The sequence below is a fragment of the Anser brachyrhynchus genome (genome assembly GCF_964034855.1).
Source record: "Anser brachyrhynchus genome assembly, chromosome: 1".
NCBI lineage: Eukaryota > Metazoa > Chordata > Aves > Anseriformes > Anatidae > Anser > Anser brachyrhynchus.
Window position 1 is genome coordinate 109,199,641 of NC_137694.1, and position 22,652 is coordinate 109,222,292.

Consider the following 22,652-nt stretch of genomic DNA (forward strand, 5'->3'; position numbering starts at 1 on the left):
TGGATTTCTGATCATGTGCTTCAGTTGTGTTTGATTATGTTGATGGATGACTGTGTTCATTTTGGTGCCTGATGATATGCTCTAGAAAAAAACTTGTAGAACATGAATAATTTAAATGGAGAAAATTTCTCATTCACTCCCACTCTGAGATACTTGCCATAAACTACTTTTTTTTTTTCATCTCAGAGTTCCACTTTACATGCCAGACCCTTGAACTTTCTGTGCATTTTAACACTATATAAATTAGCAGCCATTTTGTGCTTTGTTCGGCATTCGTCTTGTATTGCTTTTTCTAAAAACATCACCCAGACCTATAAAACACCATCCTAATGTGAGGAATTCTTGTGAAGTCACTGCTTTAAACAATCAGATTGCTTTTCCTGAGTATTTCTTTTTTTTTTTTTTTTGTTGGCTTTCAAGATAGTGTGGCACCTCCTGCCCTTTTTTTTTATTATCACATTGACCAATGTAATAGCAAACTTGTTTGAGCTGAATTTTCAGTGCAACAGTTTAGAGAATTTGGAGAGGAAAGGTTGGAAGGAGTTAATTGCTTTTTACAAGTTCCCAAAGAATGTAATCTTAGGTATAATATAAAATGGCCATTAAATAGAGAGATGTTATTTTCTAGACTAGTAAATAGTTAAATGGCCAAACAGGGGATTGGCTTCACTTCCACTGTTGTTGGATGTGACCTTGATTTTGAGAAGCAGTCAAGTAGACTGGAGTGTTACGTTTGTTTACTCCTTTTTTGTCAAGGTATTTAGGTGCATAGGTTACTTATAGCTGTCTTACAAATCTAGCTCCTAGGCGCTTCTGAGAAAAAAATTCATTGATGCTTATATTTGAAGACAGTATTTAAGATTTTGTAGATATTTAAGAAATAAACAAAATTTTAGTTTTGCCACTTTAGTCTGTGGCATTGTGGCAGGTTTGTTTCAACTAAAGACTGATCCTGGGAAGAGGACAGTGTGAATTTAAGGCTTAAGAGTGATGTAAATTTAAGGCTTAAGAGTAGTGGAAGTGGGCAGTGAGATCCCCAGAAACTGACACTCATTTGTCAGTGTCACAGCATCAATGACCTTCTGTAAAGGAGTATTTGGGCTTTATAGAAAACAAAGCAAAATGCAAGTGAAGGAACAGTTGAATCTCTGAGGTTGCAGATCTGACTGCAGTTTCTGAAAATGTGGATTTGTTGATGTGTATTAATGATACAACTGCTAATAGTAAATGATGATTGAAGGCATTTACATTAACTCACCCCTCAAATTAGACTGCAGTTCATGATTTCAGAGTTCCTTTCATTTGTTGTAAAACACTGTGCATTTATAGAGCTTCCTATAAATTTTAAGCAATATTAATAATAGAACAGCCTAATAAAGTTGAAGTGTTCTTTTATAGTTCTGTTTTGTGCTCTTTAATCTACCAATTAAAGGATAAACAAGGAGATTTGTAGGAAGATTTAACTGAGAGTCTTCTGTTTTCTCATTCTTCTTTTTGCATTTCTACTCTAATAGTAAAATAAATCTCAACATATTACTGAGCTCTACTTAGTACTTGAAAATGCATGTGAAATAACAGCTAGAATTGAAGACATTGCAGTTGTTCTTTGTCTTTAAGATGCCAAAAGTAGACTATTCCGGAAGACTTCCTCTGTTCATCATTGGAAGACAACTTGCTTTCCAGATACTTTCTTTATTCTTCTTTCTCCCATCTTGTGCTTGTCACTCTTCATAAAACACTTTGATGTCTTTGAGCTCGGTGCTTGGACTCTGTCTGTTTCTATTATCTCAGTCCACCCAGTAGGCTTCACTTTCAACTAATCTTAAGGTGTCGCTTCCCTGGCATAGCATGCAGGTATCCTGTTACATTTCAGCTCTTTCATTATTCTTCACCTGACCAAACTGTAGAACAACTGCTTTGTCACTTAATTTTATGTCTGTAGAAGAGCATCCTCATACAGAAACCTGTACAGTTTTCTTTACAAACCTCATTCTGTTCACTACATGTAATTCTACCATTTGTTTTCAAAATATGTATCTGTTTGCAATGCAGTCTTTTCCACCTGCGGAAACTGTGTTAGCCTGAATATTTATTTTCCAATTTTGGTGTATTTTTTTCTCCTTCCGTGATTTGTATTTTCTCCAGAATTCCTTAGTACATTCACGCATATGTGAATGTCACTATATGTGCATGCACCAACATAATGAACTCCCCTTCTAACTTTCTTATATTGATATTCTTTGGAATATCAATAGGTGTATTTTTTTTCTAACTCCTCCAAAATGTCACCAATTCAAACAGCCACTGAAATAGAGCACTACATAACAGTGCTGCTCCTGTCATTACTAAGGAGTATTTACATGTGCATACTGTGATCTGTATTAATTCTTTTTATTTCATTGGTGTTACACAAAAATACAGTTTGAAAAATTAGTTTGGTGTGAAAGTATAAATGGATTCACTCAGTGGAATGTAAATATAAGTGGTTCACTTAGTGGCATGTCAGATAATTGCAAGAGAAGTTATCTGTGAGGTCTAACACTAACTTTATTTACAAAACAGATTTTTTTTTTTGATAGAAAATAAGTTTCACTATATGATGGGTAAACTTTTTTTACCGTAGGGTATTTAGGTTTTTTACATGACTTGTAATGTTAACTACCATTCTGATTTTTTCTGTGGGTCCACTGCTGCAGCCACTTCCATCTTGCTACATATGTTCTGAAAAGATGTTTTAGTATAATCATTCTCAGGACTACCAAGTGTCAATGAAGGTGTAGAAGGAGCAGGAAGGGTTTAACAAAAGGCAAAGTCAATATGGAGGAATCAACACACTCAGTGCTGGTAGCACATAAGTTATTGCAGCAGTGCACCTAAGGGATCTCAGTATGTCAGTCTATTTTCTGGAGACTGGGGACGAAAAGAACAGGCGTAAGCAGCATGACTGAGCCCTGAACTGTCTAATTTAGATGCTATTTTCTTTGACGCTTGTATCAGTCAAGAGCAAGATGCTTCAGCAAAGATCCTAAATATAAGCTACCAAGATGGATAGTGGTCTGTAGCAAAAAAAATACACTTCTCTCTACTTGAAAGGTGTTTTTCTTCAGACAGCTATTGACTGTGTTGCTGTATGGGCTGGATGGCCAATATTTGGCTCTCATAGTTTTTGGCACTGTGCATTTTGTAAAAACAGAACTGCATGGATTCTTACAATTACTGAACTCCTTTGAGCATGATGGCTTGAGTGCTTCCCAGTATATATTGTTTTATTATTTTTCTTATTATTTTCTAATTCTTGTTTGTATAAGGAATAATTAAAATATATTATGCTCTAAAAATACTAAAAGAAGAGATTGCAAAGGTAAGCAGTCCAAATTTGTGAAATGCCAGAGGTCAGGTTGCTGCCTAAGTCCTCATTTGTTTCCTTTGTATAGATGCATTATAAGTGTCTGAATTATCAGAACTCTTTTTTTCTCTATGATTCTATCTCACTGATTTAAATGTATCCTTTCACCGGCATAAACATAGGACTGCATACTCTCTTAATGGTGTTTATATTATTGCATACAGCCTGGTTTGCAATATGTTACTGTAGTACAACATACTGCTACAGTTTATGTACTCAGTATATAACTAGTTGTATAATATAAGCACAGCTTGCATTCATGAACTATTCAGGCTTGGTTTCAATGGGAAATTTATTTTAAAGAACATTGAGAAAAATGTAATTGCAACATCTGTATAAAATAAACTTTTACAAAATTTATTCTTAGCAGAAATTGTAAATAACTATCCTGCTGTTCCCCACACTGAACAGTGTATTTGTGCAAAGTGCAAATTCAGCCCAAAAGGTTGAAATTTGTCAACAAAATCCCTAAATTCACATTATGGAATGATTAAGAGTAGACAAAATTACAAAAAGCATGAATACTCAGAACTCCAAAAATAGATGACTTGAATGTTCATAGTCTTCAGAAATAAAACTGTTTTTTTTGTAGACATATTTTAGACAAATAATGCAAGAATTTTTGAGAATTTAAACTATTTGCATCTTTACAGAAAGATAAGGAAGATCAGTGGCTAGAGAAAAAAGTACAGGGTAGTAAAGACCACATCATCTTGGAGCATCTTCAGTGGACCATGGGTTATGAAGTACAAATTACAGCTGCCAACAGACTGGGTTTTTCTGAACCAACATTGTACGAATTCAGCATGCCACCGAAGCCCAACATTATTACAGGTAAGTTGATTTTAGAGTGTTTTCTCTCTGAATTGCTTGCTTGCTACTGATAGTACTTTAATGTGGGTAGTTGAACAGTCTCTTAAGGTAACTGAAGTCTTCCTTAACTGACAAAGTTTGAGACAACATGCTCTGTTATCAGCAAAGATTCAACTAAAAACCCTTCAATGGGACTCTCCTTTCCTACTTTGATCTTACTAATGTCACTTGTAAGCACAGAACAAATGCTGAATCTTCAACACAATGACAGTTAATAAGAAATAAAATATTTAAGATGCATTTTAATACATTGCCTTTTACTGCATATTTGTTGGTTGTAAGGCAATTTGTTAGAATTCTAGATTTCAGTACAAGTCAAATATCGCTACATATGCTTCAAGGTACACATAAAATAAGGGTATTTATTTTAATGTCTGACAAGGTTAAGACTTCAAATAGGGTTATTTAGATACTGTCTTACTGATTCACTATAACACAGTGAGGATGCAGCCATCTCATAGGCCTATTCACAAGCTTTGAAATGTGTAGAAACGTTGTTTATGTTTTTAAGTGTGTAAATAGGAAGGTTTGGAATTTTTTAAAGGAAAACTTCATAGGAATTAAGAGTGGAGTGTGTTTCAGTAACTAATTTATCAAGTTTTAGTGCTTCCTAAAGCAAAGTTATATTTTGGTGCAACAATGTAAAATTATTTAATTCAGAATAAACATAAATTGTGATGGTAATTTCTGATATTTTATGAATAATTTAATTTTTTTATAAAGCAAGTTATATGGTGAAGAGATCTCCTTATCTGACTGATGAATTGATTGCTGTAGAGAGAGTTGATTTGCATCTTGATTGAGATTTGGAGCCTCTATAAGCCCTGTGCACTTGCTTTTAAACAGATAGTGCTTTGTGATTGCCATCAATCAGAATTAAAGTTTCACTGCATGGTCAAAAGGAAAAAGGAACAGAAATGCAGGGAAAATGATTACCTCAATGAACTGATAATATTTATCAAGTAGAAAAATAAATTAAAACTTACTTAGGTAAAGAGTTACTTACAGAAAGTATAAACCATTTTTTTAGTTTTTTGAATGTGCAAAGCTTACTTGTTTTACAACACAGCTTAACTTTGACCTGCTAAAATTACTCAAATTATTCCATATTATTACCACAGATGATATAACAGAGAAACATGATATGCCTGCATAAATGAAAACATAAATGGTCTCTACACATTGAAGTAAAAAGCAGCTTAGTTAATTTAGCCGCAGAAGAGAGAATGTTTTTCTCTGAACATAGTTTTATGGGTATTATGGGGCTTTTTCCTTTTGGTACTCTCCTATAACCTCTAACTAGTTGTAAGGAGAAGTCTGTTACACTATTTAACATCAAGTCTTCTCTATATGAATCATTATTGTAATTATGATTGTGGAACTAATTAGTTTCCTTGACAACTGTTTTTGCAAAGCCTATAAAGGGTGTGAAATTCCCATCATAAGGACATTCTGTAGGCAATTTTTAAAAGTATGTCAAAAAAGACTTAAAATCAGTGGAACATTAATGTTCACATTCATGAGTCAGTATGGTTATCTTGTTAAGAAATTGCATATTATTAATATTATTAATATGACATTATTACAAAAGTATAAATATACTTTTTAAAAACATGACGATGTGTATAAAAGCTCAACTTTAAGCAGGTCAGTTCTTACTGGTATCAGTCAGCTCAGCTGATGCCCTATTTATATGCTTTGAGGCTTGGGTATTTGCAGCTAGGTATCTACAGCTAAGTCAAAGAAGGAAGAGAGCAATTAGGTACAATTCTGAATGAAATCTGCATCACCTATCCTGTGCCCTCTTAGCTGTTTGTGATCACTGAGATTCCTTTCCTAATTATTCATGTGATGATTAGAAAAGTTTCTAAGGCTCATAAAGTGCTTCGTTTGTTCATGCCCAGATCTATGTCACTTCAGCTGAATTGAGTGTTTCTGTCTTGTTCTTAATGTCATTCAAAAACAAGATGTATGTAGGTCCTATATACTCAATCTCATGGGTATTACCTACCTCCGGAGAATTTGGGGATCTCCCAAGTATCATGATGGTTAGCTATACTTAACGTAATACTACATTGCAAATGTGTGCAAGCATAATCAGAGCTGGAGAGAGACAAAGGCAAGGATGCATTTGTTGTCCTTTGAGGGGTGCTTTAACAGGGAAATGGGAGTAATCACAAGAAATGAGACTTTGGTTCTGATTCCTGCAGAAGGAGTCTATTCTTCCAAGAGCTATTGGATATGTCAGAAGAGTAATCCCTGAGGGCAGGGACTGAAAGCCAAAACTGTGCTTCTGTGAACACACAACTCCTGTGGGCACAGAACCAACATCTTCTATTTATTAGGAAGTGCAAGTGAGTACCAGCTCCTGGCTGGCAGTCAAATTTTATAATAAAACAACATGATAATCTTCCATTACCTGTCTTAGGTCTAGCAAGATGCCTCAGCCTGCAAATCAGCATCAGTTAGGTGTATAAACGAGAGACATTCCTTTTAATTTTCGCATGGTTGGCCTCAACAGCCTCCAACTACATGTACTCGGTTTTGTAATTTCTGTTCCTAAGCCTTTAACACAGTCTCCGTTCACTGAATCACTCACATCTGTGATTAGTTCCTCAGAATTTGTAATCATTTTAATAAGAGTTTCCCAGTTTTCTGAAGGGTTTACCAATGGAATATTGCACTATCTTTGAGAAATACTCAGCAGATTGACTTGTTAAAACATTTTGCCTTGACTGTATTTACAAATACATTTATGTATTATTGTATATTTTATCTATGTATGTATAATTTTACTTCCTACTTTTTTGAGTTATTGCTTGCAGTCAGCAATTCTGTCTTTCCATTTGACTATTTACTTAGGTGTATGAGCATGTATTTAAGAATCATGCTTTGAAGAAAGAGCACCATAGTCTTAAATGTAGTATTTTACATGTTCCAGTATCTCACTGGATATGTTAGTTACCAGTACTTGTGGGTAGGCATAAATCTAATATCAGTGTGCTTGCCTGTAAGTCTTTATCAGATTTTAAGTACTGATTTGTGATATTTTAGAAAATTTCATTTTAGCTTGTCTTTAGTATTGAGCTTCTTCTAATTTTGTGGGTAATAAAGGTATTCTCAAAGGAGCTATGTGCCTTAGCTCTTACCTGTTTATCAGTCTTAGGACAGCATAGACTAACCTCTGCAGCCATAACAAACCCTCTGACTAAGTGTCACAGGGAACAAATGAACTCTATCAGCTCACAGGGGTGACACTACAGCCTGTTTGTATGGGTCTATTTAATCTCTCAGCAGTGCAGAGATATATATCCTCTCTTTTGGTACTGTGCAGCTGGTACAAAAATGTCCAAATCATAGCTATCATTCAGAAATATTACTATTGCAACCTAAAACCACATCTATAGTCCTATCTTAAACAAAGATGCAATGAAAGATGTTAAAAGAGGATATTTTGTGCAAGTGTTAGACAAGTTTTCAGAAATTAGTGGCAGAGATTTATGCAGGTGTAGTCTTTCAAAAGCCTTTTATCCAGTCATTGCTGTTTCTCTGGAAGTCCAGTATACAGTATATATTGAAAATGGCTGCAAGTTGTTTTTTGTCATAATATTTTTTTATTCTTCATTATAAACTAATAACTCACTATGATAGTAGGAAAATGAGAAAAGCATTTGGGGACAGTAAGAAGTCCTTACAACTGTTTCTTTCACTTTGCTGTATTTTTATTTTTTTTTGTGTGTGTGTTTATATTGTTTTTGCTGGGTTTTTTTTTGGTGTTTTCTTTTGTGTGTATGTGTTTGTTTTTTTTTTATGTGTGTTTTCATTTTGGTTTGGGGATTTTTTGTTATTTCGTTTTATTTTTAATACTGCTTGAATTATTGGAATATTTCTTATTAAGTAACCTAGAAAAGTTTGAATCCCTTTTTAACCCCATGACCTTTTCTGTTACAGTGCTGAGCATATTGTTTGCTTTTTTTCAGTGCATATCTGTCACTGATGCTTAAAATCATACAGTCATAGGCGAAGAGCAACAGTCTAATACGTAGTATTTTCTCTCACCATGACTTGTAGCAAAGATGACACTCCATGCCAAACATGGTTTTTATCAGTAGTTTTTACAAAAACACAGCTTTAGGATTTTAAAGTGGTGTCATATTGAATGAAAAACGAAAATAGTTTATACCAGTACTACACATGTTTTTTATATATACATATTAGAATGTGTATGCGTATGTCTTATAAGGTATTACATAGGTAAAATTGGGCTTTTGTACTCTACAGCCAGTTTTTTATTAGAATATAAGCTAGGATAATGAACTTTTTACTCCAGAGACTGAGAATTACTAGGTACAGGAAAATAGACACAACTTTCCCTAATGCCTACAGTTTTCTCTCAAAGCAAGTCTTTTATTTTATTCCCAGTCAAGCAATTCAGTGACTTTTTTGAGCTGAAATAAATTCCATGTGATCCCATCTGGGTCACCGGGGAAGATTCTTTTTTCTAGTAACATCCTGCTGCGAAACAGCAGCCTCTGTTGCTATGGGTGCTCTCCATGCCCCTCACATCCCTACAGCCTTGCCCCATGGGCTGCAAGAGACTCCCTAGGGTACAGTCTCCCTTCCTTTGAAGGGAGGCATAACCTTACTTTTCTCCAGAAGATTTGACATGTCTTCTTTGGGTAAGTCATCACAGAATCACAGAGTGGTTGAGATTGGAGGGGATCTCTGGAGGTCATCTCATCCAAACCCTCTGCTCAGGCAGGGTCAATAAGCAAGTTGTGTCCAGACTTTTGGACATCTCCAAGGATGGAGACTACACGACCGCTGTGGGCAACCCGCTCCGGTGCTCAGTCATCCTCACAGTGGAAAGTCTTCTCCTTATGTTCAGATGGTGCCTCCTGTGTTTCAGTTTGTGCTCATTTCACATTGTCCCTCACTGAGCAGAGCCTGGAACCTTCTTCTTTACACCCTCCCTTCAGGTGTCTGTACACATTGAGATTCTGAGCCTTCTGTTCTCCAGGCTGAACAGTCCCAACTCCCTCAGCCTTTACTCACAGGAGAGATGCTTCAGTCCCTTAATCCTCTTGAAGGCTCTTTTTATGGACTCTCTACAGTAACTCCGTACCTCTCTTGTGGAGAGCTGAGAACTGGACCCAGCATTCCAGGTATAGCTTTAGCACCAGTGCTGAGTAGAAGGAAAGGATCACCTCTCTCAACCTGCTGGCAACACTCCTAACGCAACCCAGGACACCATTAGCCTGCTTTGTCGAAAGAACACATTGCTGGTGCATGCTCAACTTGATGTCCAGCAGGACCCTCAAGTCCTTTTCTGCAAAGCTGCTTTCCAGCTGGGTGGCCCCCAGCATATAATGGTGCATGGGGTTTTTCTTCCCCAGTTGCAGGACTATGCATTTCCCTTTGTTGGTCATAAGGTTCCTGTCAGCCCATTTCTCCAGCCTGTTGAGATCCCTCTGAATGACAGCACAACCCACTAATGCATGAGCCCCTCCTCCCTGTTCTGTGTCATTTGCAAACTTGCTGAGGGAATTCTCTGCCTCATCATCCAGATCATTATGAAGACGATGAATGGGATTGGGCCCAATATTGGCCCCTAGTGTCCACCACTAGTTACTGGCCTCCAACAAGACTTTGTGCCACCACTCGGGCCTCTGGGCCTGGCTGGTTTTGATCCACCTCACTTTCTCCTCATCCGTCCTTTATCAGCTTTTCTATGAGGATCTTATAGGAAACAGTTATAATCCCTACTGAAGTGTAGGTAGGCAGTATATACTGCTCACCCCTCATCTACCATGCCAGTCATTTCATCATAGGAAGTTATTAAGTTGGTGAGGGATGATTTCCTCTTGGTGAATCCATGCTGAGTACTCCTGAAGACTTTCCTGTCCTTCATGTGCCTGGAAATGGTTCCAAGGATTAACTGCCCAATCATCTCAGTGATCAAAGTGATGCTGAACAGCCTGTAGAACCCCGGGCCCTCCCTTTTGTTCTTTTTGGGGATAGAAGTGTAGTTTGCTTTCCTCCAGTCCTCAGACACCTCTCCCAGTCTCCATGATCATTTAATGATTATCAAGAATGTCTTCACGGTGACATCTGTGAGCTCCTGCAGCACTTGTGGGTGTATCCCATGAAGGTCCATGGCTTTGTGTGTTTCCAGTTTGCTCAAGTATTCTTCGGCTTGATCCTTTCTCCTTAGATTCTTAATATGGGTCATGATTTCTGAAGGTGATGATATCCCTGCTATGATTATTTTCTAGTTTTCTATTCATAGCCCTGCTTGTCATATCATCAAGCCAGATTTTTTTCCTTCCTCGCTTTCACTTCAGTAGCAACAACAGCATTCTTCAGGCCAGGTTGGATTTTCAGTTATTTGTGGCTTTTTTTGCCTCAGTACACAGTCAGTAACCCATGTGCTTTTGAAAATGTAAATTGACTGTCTGGGTTTTGAACTCTAATCAGCAATTCTGTAGTTAATGAACAAGGAAAAGGCTGCAGATACACCTTTTTGAGTAATTTACAAAGTTAGTCGGTAGTGATCATACTTGAAGGGAAGCCCTGATGATGTGTTATTTAAGAACATATCCACATTCAGAGGCAGTTAGCTAAGGGTTAGTGTCTGGTACTTTTTCTTAATTCTAGGAAAAGATAAGTTGCATCAGTACAAGTTAAAGTAGGAGGACTGGGGGCATTTAGAGTTATTTTTCTTCTGTAGTCTCTTTCCATTTAACTAAGCTAGAAAGGCTGCCAGTAGCTCCTTGAGCCAGGACTAGAAGCCATTGCTTGAGGCTTTTAAGGTACCTGTTTGAATCTTCAGGAAAAGGCTGTAGAATTACATTATGTATTGATGCTTTAAGAAAAACATCTTGGCTTGATTTTCAGCTAATGACTTGTGACCACGGTGCCTGTGTATTTAGATGTGTGTGCAGTATCTGCACAAACATCCATCAGTTTTTGTGTGTGTCTTCTGATAACTTTTGAATGCAGTTGACAACTTCAGTAAACTTCACCAGAGGATAGAGGCTTCAAAAATAATATATTTCTGTAAGCCTTTTTTTTTTTTTTTTTTTAATTTGGAAGCTGAGGATAGAAGCCAAATTGTTTGTACCTCAGTAGGATAAATGCTGTATTGGAAAATTACATACTTTTAACAATCAGTCAGAGTAATTTGGGAAAGAACAATTGTAATTTTCTGACTGTTGATCCTCACAGTAGCTGGGATAGCAGGAATTAATTTAAACCAAAGAGAAATACCAAAACACATGAGTTTGAAGATCTTTGCAAAGAAAAAATTTCTATTCCAAGGATCAGTAATTTTAAGACCACAGTGGGTATCTCTTTATACAGTTTTCATTTTATAAATGCAGTTAAGGTTTATATATCTATGTTTAGCTTGGTTCCATTCTTCTGTGACAAGCTTTTCCTCCAAGACAGGCAATCACTTGTACATTTGTTGAAGGGTTGTAGACCTAGTAGTTCCTCTAGATCAGCTGCCAAGTGTTCACTTATTTTTACAACTCTACGCTTCAGTCTCTTGGTAGTGATTTCCAGATCCAAATCTCTAAATCAAGAAACTGTAATTGCTTGATGGAGATGCACAGCTATAGTCTAGATGAGTTTTTCTCTTAAAATAGTAATATTTTATTTTTTTTGTGAACGATATAACTTTTTTCATAATATAACTGATGTTACTAATATTGGTTAATTGATTGATTTATAGATTAATTCTGTAAACGGGCTGGGAGAACTTTAACTTTAGAATGAACTCTTTGAGAAATAGGTCTTTAATTATCTTGGGATTTTCCATCTTGTTAAAATACACTGAAATTATTTATTTGTGCATATTTAAATTTATATGTATTTTTAACAAATGTAGAAATCCAAAACCTTGTTCTTTCAAACATATACATCAAGTACATAGTTTTTGTATCTGGTTCCATTGGGTTTGTGTAATAGCCAAAATTGAAAGATCCCTTACTTTGCCTGTGAAGACTCCACAGCTTTGACTAGTTAGCTTTTTAGTCAAATCTAAAAGGAAGAACAAAATACAGTAGTCAAAAAAGAAAGCTTTGAGGATGTTAGTCTCTCTTCACAGCTCTGATCATACTCCCAAGGCAAGGAAGAGCTGCAGCATTACCCTTGTGAGGTTACCTGTATGATTTTCTCCTAGCTTGAAGGACACTGTCATTCCAAAATCAAAAATGAACACTTTTGTCAGACTGTTGTTCAGATCATAATTCTGCATTAAAAACGTAACACAGAATTGTCAGCATGTATTGCTGTGTTGAAAGAAGAAAGTTTATTTACTACCTAAAGTTCTGTAGAGAGCAGAGAGGAGAGATTAAATGTCTTTGAGATTTTATGTTTTGAGAACAGTAGTTGTTGGTAAGAATCACAATCAATCAGAGAAAATGATATCCAAAACCACAGAAAGATGGTAGCCCCCACAAAACACATTTGCTCTTGGTTTGCAAACCAGTACTAAAATTTGCTGAGTAAGAGCCATTTTTCATCAATTCCAGATTAACATCGTTGTAAGTGACATTAAATGTTCTTGCTGTAGGCTAAAAACAGTTGTTTGCTCCATTTCCTGCAAAGATTGTAACATTTTTTTTATATGAAAAGGGTTAGAAACCACTATTAAATTTACAGAGCTTACTTGATATGACTCAGAGAGACAATTACACTATAAGTGCAATCATAGATGATCATAGGCAAAAAAAAAAAATCAATAAAAATATTACTTTTGACAAAATGGATCTTACAGTACAGCTATCACAGGAATTAACTCCCACTGAATACTAGAAAAGCAGTAGAATACTATGAAAATAAATAAATAATAGTCAAAGAATTACTCTGTATTCACAGAATTTCTGATTCAAAAGAAAGTTTTTTTTGTTGTTGTTGTTTTTTTCTTTGTGAGTTAAGGTTTACTTAATCTTTTTGAATACTATAAAAAAAGAAAATAATCATAAGTGTTGATTATTGAAGTGTTAGGTCACACTTAACAAGTATGGCACTCTTATTCGTCATAAGGTATTTGTTATAGGTAACTGCTAGCATTATTTATAATAATAAATTATATAATAATAAATTATATATAATAACAAAAAGAATGTTCATTAAAAGATTAGATCATTAGATATGTTAATATGATAAAAGCTGAGTTATGAACACAGCTGTTGGAAGTTTACTGTATCAAAGATTTTCTTGCTATACATATTCTTAATAAAAATATCTGTTTTTGAATTTTGAACAGCTTGAACATAATAATTTCTTCAAAAAACATGCATCATTAAAAATACCAAAGTAAACATACATGTGAGGATTGGGTGAAGTCCAAACACTCTTAGCTTCCTTATATTGTTTTTTTTCTACTTCATAGTTAGTTACACTCAGATGTGTATTTGTGAAATAGGAACGTTTACATTATACATGCATAATGCAATGGTTAAATATTAAGCATTCAAGTCCTGATAGCAATTTTTCCACCAGAACATGTTCACAAAATAACAGTTCCGTGGTTTAAGCCAAATTTGAAATATGTTGCCAGAACTCTGTAAGATTCAAATTCCAAAACTTAAAACATCCTTTGATTTTAGATAGCATTTACGTTCTGCGTGTCAGAGCATGTGTTTTTGGAAAGAGACAATGATTCATCCGCCAGTCAACTTTGTGTTTAGATGGTGAGCTCGATAGAGAGGAGAAATACCCTAACATATTTGTGCTGAGATTTAACAAATTGTCCTCTGCACTGATGTTAACCTAAAATAAATTGTTTTAAAGCTTGACTAATTACATTAAGGAACTAAAATAATACAGTTCATATAAAAATGGGAGACTTAAGACTTTTCATCTACTTCCACTACAGTTTCTTAAAATACACTTTTTTAAAGTAAATTCAAATGTAACCAAAATTATTGTTCAAACTACACAAGATTTTCTACATTTCAATTTCTTTTGAAATCTATTTTGAAACAGTAGCCTGACAGTGATATTAATCACTATCCATATTATTACTGTCACTGTAGCTAAAAAAAAAAATTAATATCCAGTCAAGGAGATTAAGATGCTTAAAATATATTGCATAAACTTGACTGCATTATCTGACAAGAAGTGAACTTTCAATATAAATGTTAGTAGAAAATATATATGCAGACTTCATGTATTGCACTGGATTACATCCAGACATACTGTGAGGACTCGAATGTCTAAGAAGTTGTGTATTTTGAAAAGCTTTTTTGTTCTGTTCGCACCCTAGTATTAAAGTCAACATCTAAATAATTACCAGCTGTCTGTGCTAATTGCATTGGTCATTGCATTGGTATTTCAGTCAGGCTTATGTCCATATTATTAAGGCCAGCTTTTGACAATGGTCCATTCTTGACTCCTACAATAATTCAGAAATGAGATAAACTTACTGGCAAGAAGAAGCAGCTTATCAAGTTCCTGTTTCTTTATGTTCATGCATGCTCGAAACCCTTTTTTTGTATGTAATTATTTACTTTTATTTTTTTTACAATTTCTTCTTTTAGCCTGCATTCTGCTGTTCATTGTTGCTTCAAATATCCATTATTTCTGATTGTAGTTGTGTGCATTGTAGTTTCTTGAATTCCAAGTACCTCCAGTGTGAAAGACATGAAAGCTTGTATTTAGGTTGGGCTTGGCTGAATATTTTCGGATCTTTTGAAGGGAAACTCAAGAGGGTTGGTCACATGCTTCAGGTTAAGTGCTTAAATAAATTGTTTTAAAGTTAGACCAAAGCGTTTGACACTTCAACTACTGTGAAGAACCATGTTGCTGCTATTAAGGTACATACTTTTTGTGGTTTGAATATTTTAGTATCCAGAATTGACCATTCTACAACTCCAAAGTACTTCAATTATTACAATTTCATACACATTTTAATTATAATTTAATGTTTTTATTAGAATGATGTCTTTCAAGTGATTGTCTTTGGCACTTTGTAAGTAGTGAAATGATTATTTTTTCTTTTTTTCTTTTCCACTACCCCTTTTTTTTCCTTTTCATACTTTGTTTTTAAAGCTTTATCTACTTTTTCTTTTTCATAGTCTTAATTTTCTATAACAATTCTTGTCCACACAGAAAGATGCTGTGAAGCTACTAGACGTGAAAATGGAGGCCAGTCTCTGCAGCTGAATGCTGCTTGTTTCTCTCTCATTGTAGTCATAAGTTCCTGGTGCATGTTTTGATGCTGTTTTATGAGGCAAACAATGTTATCTTCCTTTCCTTCTTAATTTAATATTTAGAGGAAAATAAACACAGACCTGTAAAAATAAATAAATAAAACACACTTTTCTATAACTCTTCTAAACTTTCCGTTCCAAGTTAAGACCCTAAATGGTGTAATTACTTCAGTCTGCGCATGAAAAAATCTTCAACTTTGTTTTTTTTGGAAACTTCTAAGTTCTGTGACAAATTCAATAGATTATGCTTGGCTTTTCTGTCTGACAGAAGCTGGAGAATGTGATCCATTCGGTTTGTTTTGATCAGTGTGTTTTCTGAACTTTGCTTTGGTCATAAGAAATCTATGCATAGACTTTAACATTCTGAGTCATATGGCTTCCCAGGTACACCATCAACTGGTCTTCCATGAGAGCATTTTGATTCTGTATTAATCTCTTTCACAGAGTTGTGTTTATACAAGCTCCTTCCAAAATGTACTTAAAACTGTGCTTAATATAAAACATGTTTTGTACTTTCCACAAGATTTTTTAAAAAAAAAAGAATCTTCTCTGTCTTCTCTGATTTCTAATGTATGAATTGCTTCAGTTCATAGAATTAAATTTCATAGACTTTGTGTGCCTCTCTGAAGCCATGTCTCAGCACATAAAATAAGTCCCTGCCCTCCAAACTTACTTCTTGAAACTGGAACAGTGCCACACATTCCATTTCATGGCATTTGTTAGTCTTGAGACTCCAGGAAGCTTAATTTTGACCTTCAGTAAAGAATGGGTAAAGGCCTTTTTCCTATTTCACATACTAAAATGTAAAACGTTTTATGTAGAATGTAAAAGCATAGAATGATATATACAAAGTCTCAGATAAAGTTCATTTAGTAAGAATCCATATAGAAGCTTACCTGTATATATTTGATATTGGAATTTACGTAGCTGACTAATTTTGTAGCTCACTGCTCTGCTGCATGCAAATTAAGCCAAGAAGGCAATGCACTATAGAGCTAAGACGGAATTTAATATTTACTTTAGGATACTTGCCTTCATGTTGGTGCTAAACATAGCAGAAATAATAAATTTGCAGTACATGTTTTTTTTTTCCTTATAGTTCATTTCGTTTGGGGTTTATTACCATTAGCTTGTAAATTTGGAATTATTTGGTCGAATTTAAATTCTGATATATCTTCACCAGTGGAAATGATATTCTTATTTCATAGAAGCAGTGATCATGGTCAGTTTTGCCAGGTTCTGTTTACTCTTGGAAGTCTTTACTTTAAAACATCATTAATAACACCTCTTCCCATCTATAACAAACAAAAACCATTTTAGAAAACTGGCTTATGTCACAAGTAAGCTGTCCTCAGAATGCATATGTGTAAATCTGAAGACTATTTTAATTTATTTAAAAAAATACTTTTTTTTGTGTGTGTGTACATACTTATTATAATGAAGTAGCTGGAATTCAAGCAAATGCCATTCTTGGTTTTGTCGTAATCTGTAGAAAAACATTCACTGTGTTAAGTAGGGCTACTGTTTCATCCGCATCTCTTGCCACGGTGCTTTATGACTTTAACCCAATGCCATCGCACTTATTTGAACTGAATTACATTGACATGTGCCTTGCATAGCATGGAGGAGAACGAAACTTCTATTCTGATTTTGTAAGAGCTGAAACTTTTGGCTGCCAGTCAGTCAGTTGTGTGAAAGCCTGTTTTTCCATGCATAATGTGAATATACACATTGACTTTGTTATTTAGTTTTATAGCTGTTATTTCTATAACAAATGCGTTGTTAAATATTGAAGTGCTTATTGGACCTATAGGAAATAATGAATGAACGTTAGCAATCTTAATGTTAAGTGTTGTTTGTTTTTTTTTTTTAATGAAAACATTTCTGTTTAACTGTGATATAGATGATTTGGAACTGCTAGCTGCAGTTAACGGTTATCAAAAACTTACAGATGTGAGAATACATTTTCACTTGAGCAGAACTCTAACGAGTGCTATTGCTTATGGTAAATTTCTTCAGAGGAAGAAATGTCTCAGGCAGGAACTTTTGCAAAAAGCTTTTATTTTTTCTATCTCTAAAATCCCGACAGTGAACATTTTTGTTATCATTATTGTCATTTGTTTCCTGTGTTAACAAAACAAAACAAAAAAATCTGCAAGTACATCTGTACTTACACTCCAAGAACTGACATTTGGCGAATATTCAGAAAGTAGATGATCGTTGTATTCCCATGGGGAAAGAAAAAAAAACAAAAAACTGCCAAAGTCTGGCCTTATTATAATCTCTGAAAATCTCAGTCTAAACTGATCAACAGAGAACTGTTCTCCGCTGTGCATGCTTCAGCCCAAGCACACCATGATCTGCTCCAGAGATCACTGTGCTTCTGTTTGCAGAAGCACAGTGGTGCACAGACACTGTGGTGCCTTGTTAGACCAGGGGAGCAGCAAATCCTTTCAAGAGGCTGTTGCCTGCAGTCACGGCCCTTCTACATTGTGATCCCATTGTAAGGTAGGGACCAGATATATTTAAGGATAAGAACTTTCTCGTGTGGGCACAGTATAGAGAGAGTGCTGTGCTGAATAATAAAGAAAACCGAATTATGGACACTGTCAGACTAGTGAGCACCTGTCACTGGGGAAATAAAATGTCCAGAGTAATTCCGAGATGATCTCATAAAATGGAAAATAAAATACTGTCTCAGTAAGGTTGCACAGTCAACACAATCATGGTATTTCCTTATTTTGCAACATTATCCTACTTTCCTAAAATTTGCGACCTTTATGCTCTTCTACTAAACTCTTTATCATATATTTAACATGTCATGTATGTCTCTGTTCTTACTGATTTTTAATAAAGTGAGAGAAGGGACTGACTACTGCAGGCATATATATATTTAAGTTGAAAAATGCAAATTACTAAGTCATTTACCTACTCTTGTTAAATATTTGAAATACTCTTACCCATAAAAAAATCATTATTTTAGCAAATCATTCTGCCATTGCAGATAGATATATAAGATTGTAACGTAGATGATAGATAGATGATTAGAGAGTGACCAACTCTGAACTCTCCAAGCATATTACAAAAGGGCTAACAAAAAGCTGTGAGAAATTTCAGAAGCTTTATGTCACATTATGAGTGACAAGTTGGCTTTTATATTCAGTGCCACAATGCCAGTGGGATAAAGAGAAAAAAATTGGATTAGTTCTCATTTTTCTAACTGATAGTAGGTTCAGCTGGAGACTACATAAGTTTCCTCTGTTAAGTGAGAGATATTTTAGGTCTGCTCCAATTTAGGTTCTTCTGCTTTATGTATTTTGAGGTTATCAGATATTTTGAATATATTGTTGTTCTTTTGGCTCTACTCTTCACATCAAAGTCCAAAGAGGAAGAATTAAGACAACATTGTAGGGATTTTGTTACAGGAGAGCCAGGCAGTTCTAGACAATGCCCCTTCTACTGTAATGAGAAAGACAAAAGGAAGAGGATAATGTATCTCCTGAGATGAATAACTAATACAATTTTGTTTGTATTTCTCTTAAAATAATAATAATTAAAAAATCTTTGTTCTGTCTTTTAAAAACAATAAGGACAAGGTTATTTTACAACATTTTGTACAGTCTACAGGAAGACAGATCTTAAAATCTTGTCTTCCTACAGACAAGAAGGGGAAAGAAGCTAAAACAGATATTAGCAAATTAAATTATACTCAACAGCTTTTGAATTGTAGCTTAAACTGTATTAAAATGAAAAATATATATTCTCAAACTTAATTTGATATTCTGCTGTCATTAATATGTAAATGTTAGATAACTAAATTTGTTCCTTTAAATATAGTAATTGTAAAAGGAATTTCAGATCTTATGATTGATACAGTCAATGGTAAATGACAGTCTTACCATTTTTTCAACATTATCACATATTTTGAAATGTTAATATTCAACTGTCTGTAAGACTGAAGGCCTGAAATGTTCTGCACTGAACGTATGCTTTAAATTCAAATTGATGGCACAGAAACTTAAAAGAGGATAATGATTATTATTTGATATTGCAGTATTATCTCTAAAGAACAGTATTTTGATTTACAACCTTTTGAGTCTAAGGCTGCCTTCATTCCTGATCAGATATTAGTTGCTGTCTTTCTTGTTTCCTGAGTTTTGACAAGTTCCTAAATTTATGAGTCACATGATTTGCATAATACAACTTCAGAAGTGATCCTTTATTTATTACAGTCGAGTTCTTAGAAGATAAATTGCTGTCTATATAAATAGGAAAATATTGTTCAGAAAAAGACACACATACTGCACGTATTAGAAAGAAAATATGTGTTTGTATGGTTTTATGGGATATATAAAATATACTATCACTAAAGAACAAATTAACATTCCATGTAATGTTTTGATGGAAGTATAGGGCCAAACACTAACGTAAGAAATATCATGTGCATGTGAAAAATAGATAGAAAATAAATAGATACAATGGTTTAATTAAAAAAAAAAGTGACTATGACCAATATTCAGTTAGATTCCTTGGCCTTACTATATTTTGTTTCTAGCATGCAAAGCTCATTGCACTAAATTTTATAGCTCTACTCATGTGTGTATGTAAATGCAAAACAAATTGATAGCTAATCAAAAGAATTATATATTTTTTAAGAGTTAATAGAGATGCATATACTATTTGTTATTGGGCTAATAGTCTCCAATCTGTTGTTGATTATTTTAATTGCTCATTTCATCAGGGTTTTTAGGGGAAAGAAGGAAAAAATCTCTGACTTTCAGGAAGTAATTTGAACAATATCTAGACAAACATAGCTTCTGAGGTCTGTAATGGCATCACTGAAATCTGTGCTACAGTCACAGCTCATTTGATTTTCTCACATTTTACTTCATCCATTTCATTTCTCAAAATATACAAGGAATCTCCAGTTTTCCTTTAATACACACGTAGTGGACTTAAAGTGTAAGTGATGGAATCTTAGAGGGAAAATCCTATTTCTTCTAATGTCATTGGTAACATCCTAATAAAGTCAATAGTTTCAAATAGCAAGTGTAGAAAATTTACCAAATTTGCCAGTTTAGAAACAGAATCTGTATGGAAGCCACATGCTTGGGAGCTATGTTAAGAAAAATGTTTTATAAGCACTAAGTAGCTGAGGTATGAATATCCATTTTTGTTCATTTCTATATATTCTGAAGTCCTGAGAAAACACAGTAGTCACTCATGTCATCATAGTCCCATTACACAGTGTGATATTCTTATTAATTTTTCTGAATATTTATTTTAAACCTAACACATTTGTAGAGGCAATTCCTAATGAAAATGTAATTTTCATGTAATTTTAATAATAATACATTTTAAATGAGCTATAATACAAGCAAAAGAAATCTTGCCAAGTGTATATTTCTCACAGAATTACATTTAAAAATATATAAAATTTACCAAAAACTACTTATGTGGAAAATGTTGCAAGCACTACAGTTTCTGTAAGCTTGTTTCTAAAAACAGTATGAAATGTGATTTAAAAAAAAAAATAAATTAAAATGGTTTAATTTGTAAAGCGATGACATACGGTTTCATTTCATCTCATTCACGTTTCACTGCTATTTTGCTCCATTGGTTTCTTTTTATGCATGCAATACTTACTGTCATCTCTCTGCTTTGTTCTTGAATAATGTGTGCATAGTGTAAATGTAAAGTTCTTCAGCATCTTTCCAAACACGATGTCAAGAAGTGTATGTAATTTTGTGCGTCTTTCATCTGTTGTTCAAAGTTCATTTTTATGCAACTTCTGTCTTCATTTTTGTAATAAACAAAACTGACTTAAAGCATTTCTATCTGTATTTTCTTTATTACTGATAAACACTTTTTCTTGTATTGTCTACATTGTCTATTTTGTAACTGAAGAGATTTTTTAATCTTGTACCAATATTTAGTTTCCTACAGTAAACCTCAGTGTTTTATCCAATAGTGAATAGATCTTTTTTCAAAAAAGGAAAATAATGAGATTAGAATTCCCCACTTTTTAGTTTGGCTCATATTAGGTGGCTGCCATACTACTCAACTAATAGAGCAAATAATGTGAAATATATGTATAAATACACTGAGCATTTGATCCATGCTGATTTAATCTGCCTTCTTGAAACAGATGTATCCCAAAATGCACGTGTTTTATACTAGGAGAAACTGTAGTGGTACCTGACTTTCTTGCTATGTGCAATTCTGCTGACACGTACAGGTGTATCAGTGTAAATATTTCAAGTGAAAACATGTACCAAGTACTGGCAACACTTAAAATATTAAGCTTCTCTTTTTATAGCCAATGCTATGCAATAATTATACATTTAAAATATTATTCCAAGTAAAACTTGTGTGCTTGGAACTGCTGTGCTTGCATTTACCTCTGTAAAGAGCTAAAAGAAAGTGTTGTCAAGCCTGAAATAGTTTATCAATTCAAACACAACCCAAGCATAGTTCTACTTTTCCAGGCCTCCTGACTATATTACTCTGGTTACAGCTGTCATCCAGCATAAAGATGCAAAAATCTCTCAGGTCTGTGGTATATGCACAGTATGTTTAGAATCCTCCCAATTAGCACAGTAAAAATAACTTTGATTATTTATGCAATAACAGTGCTCAAAACACTCATAATTGTATTTTCTTTTTTCAATACCCATGTCAATCGTAATTACTTTTTTACAGGTTCTTAGAAATTCCTTCAAGTGACATGTTCAGTAAATCTGTTGTCGGTTTGGACTGAGGAAAGGGGGTTGCAGAAATGTGGTTATTCCCCAAGGCCTTCTAACCACCTGGGCCTAGAGCTGATGCCACAGACTGCACAAAGCTGCTCTCCTCGCAGAGCCTTTTCCTCCTCAATGTGCAGGAAGGCCAGACTGCCTCTGCCCTCACCATTAGCTGTGCTACGTTAAAGCAAAAAGCACCCGTTTCTCACACCTGTAAAGTGCAAGGGTTTTTCCCTACTTGGCTTTTCTCCCTCAAACACACTGAGGAAAATGTGTTGATTATCTGGCTGACGTGTGAAGCACTTGGAACTGAATTTCTCCTCTTGGCCTTGTATGGCTGCCGCCTCCACAGAAAGAGGGGGGGACTTCCTCCCTGTTTTTGTCGGGGTTTCCCAAAGAAGTAAGCAA

General features: G+C 34.6%; 1 protein-coding gene across 6 annotated transcripts in view; it reads left to right on the forward strand.

The window, feature by feature from the left end:
- Nucleotides 1–22,652, forward strand: part of NCAM2 (neural cell adhesion molecule 2) — a 288,588-nt gene that overhangs the window by 242,738 nt on the left and 23,198 nt on the right. For 4 of the 6 annotated variants that reach the window (XM_080579695.1, XM_080579696.1, XM_080579693.1 and 1 more), the window contains exon 15: nt 4,060–4,240. In XM_080579695.1, the coding sequence (XP_080435821.1) occupies nt 4,060–4,240 (181 nt within the window). Of the gene's footprint in view, nt 1–4,059; nt 4,241–15,400; nt 21,553–22,652 lie in introns of those variants that run through there. The other 2 variants (XM_080579698.1, XM_080579697.1) reach the window with 2 other exon arrangements.